The sequence below is a fragment of the Trichechus manatus genome, unplaced genomic scaffold (genome assembly GCF_000243295.1).
Source record: "Trichechus manatus latirostris isolate Lorelei unplaced genomic scaffold, TriManLat1.0 scaffold00267, whole genome shotgun sequence".
In the NCBI taxonomy this organism is placed as follows: Eukaryota; Metazoa; Chordata; class Mammalia; order Sirenia; family Trichechidae; genus Trichechus; species Trichechus manatus.
The window spans coordinates 1,140,659-1,142,622 of record NW_004444203.1 but is presented as its reverse complement, the minus strand read 5'-3'; the positions used below and the strand labels follow the sequence as shown (position 1 = coordinate 1,142,622).

Here is a 1,964-nt window from a genome sequence, read left to right as displayed (position 1 = left end):
ATATTTAGCTGTCCTTGTTTGGCCGCAGTTGCTAAGCAGGAAGTTTAAGAATTTTTCAAAGAAGGATTATTTAGTGTGAAGGGTGGAGAGTATTCTGTGGGCTGGCCACAAGTAGGAGTCAGTGGGGAGCTTTTTTGTGCTCAAATTATCATAATGGCCTTTATGGGGAGAAGCTGCCCATAAAACATGCCAAAAAGGGAACAGTTGAATAACATTTCAGCTGTTTCTTTGATTGCACACATTATTGTTAGAAGGATAAGTTCAAATTTTTGTTATTACTTTTATGTCTCGGCAATTTCATTATTTAACAGAATGCCTTCTTCCTGATCTCGTTAGATTCTCAAGTGGGCGTTTTGCGCATTTGGAATGTTTCAAAAACAACACCTATTGATAACTTTAAGTTGAAAAAAACAGGATTTCATTGCTTACATGTACTTAATTCTCCTCCAAGGAAGAAATGTAAGTAAAAACATTATCACATTTTTAATATTTTAAAATATTATATTTACTGTAAAATAAAATGACTGATAGAGTGACACAAATATATGAAATAACATATGCTACTGAAGAGTAAATTTTTTAAAAATGACCTTTGCGAGTATATGTACTAAAGGAACAGTCAAAGCCCCACAATATCTAATATTACTAAAATGAAAATATTTAGAGCTAACCTACGTTTTTAACAATGCAATTAAATGAGAGTGCTCAGATAATCTTGAGTCATCTCCATGGAGGAAAAAAATGATATTCATGTAAATGAATTAAAAATATCAAGAAGTTTGGGATTAAAGAATATTATTCTGAACTAGGGGACTTTATGTTTTAAACCTGGCTCTTTTACAAGCTGTATGGTTTATAACAAAGTTCAAATAATCTAAGTATTCAAAATATAGGATCTAGGAGGATATATTCCAAGTTGAAATGCCAGTTGTCACTGGATTGGTAGTTAGTTTTATATATTTTCTATATGTTCTTCATTTATTTTTGTGTGTTTTTTCGTAGTTATCATTCATTGCTTCTGTAATGAAGAAAAATAAAAAAAAAATAGACTTAAGCCATAAAAGAAAAAAAATCTGGAAATTTGGGTGAGGTTTAGAATTCAAAATTCTTTTGAATGTGTTTGGAAAAAAATCTAATTTGTAAGTCATTAGTGAGTACTCTGCATCCTTAGTACTCTCCATTTTTGTATGGATCATAAAAAAATGATGTACTAAATTTAGTAATTCAAATATCTAGAGTAATTGATTGCTCCTTACTCACTACTGTCCACCTTTCTAATATATTAAGTAATTAGCAATAGCTATTCAAAGTAATGCTATTTTGGCGAGCAAATTTACTGTCTAATATTGTGGGCAGTGGGAAGTAGTGGGAAATCTCTGTATGTGAACCTCCATCCTTTCCACTAATTTAAACTTTTCTGTGGAGCCCTGATATTTCTAAATCTTAGAAGCTGGAGTGTCTAGAAATATTAGGACTGGAGAAGTGATATTCCAGAGATTGATACATTGTTTATGTGTCCTGAATTTTTTTGTTGCTGTTTTTTAGTGGTTACGAACGTCCATATTATGAGATGCTTGAGAGACCACAGATTGCTTTTTTTCATATTACAAAAGCCGTCTGGGCCCATTAGAGAAAAATCAGAAAATAAAAAAAGTGAATACCAAACTTGCCACTTTTGAGTAATTCTTTCAGGTCACCTATTGTTAGACATCTAGCTTTTATCCCCCCTCAATTGTTTAATATGACAGAAAGTGTGGAATAAGAACAACTAGTTGAAAATGAATAATTTAAAATGTAGATATACCAGATCTAAAAAAATGAATTCTAGCTAGTTAGATATGTACGTGATGAATGCGACGCCATTCCTCTTCAATTCAGCATTTCCAGCATAGTAGACCATATGATTGTTGCATTCATCATCAAAAAGAACATTTCAAGATCTGTCCTAAAATACAGCGCTGTCA

At 31.9% G+C, this 1,964-nt stretch overlaps 1 protein-coding gene across 1 annotated transcript in view; it reads left to right on the top strand.

Moving 5' to 3' along the window:
- Positions 1–1,964, top strand: part of WDR17 (WD repeat domain 17) — an 86,002-nt gene that overhangs the window by 33,252 nt on the left and 50,786 nt on the right. Inside the window, 1 exon segment of the mRNA XM_023724885.1 lies at positions 337–459. Within this exon segment, the coding sequence (XP_023580653.1) occupies positions 337–459 (123 nt within the window).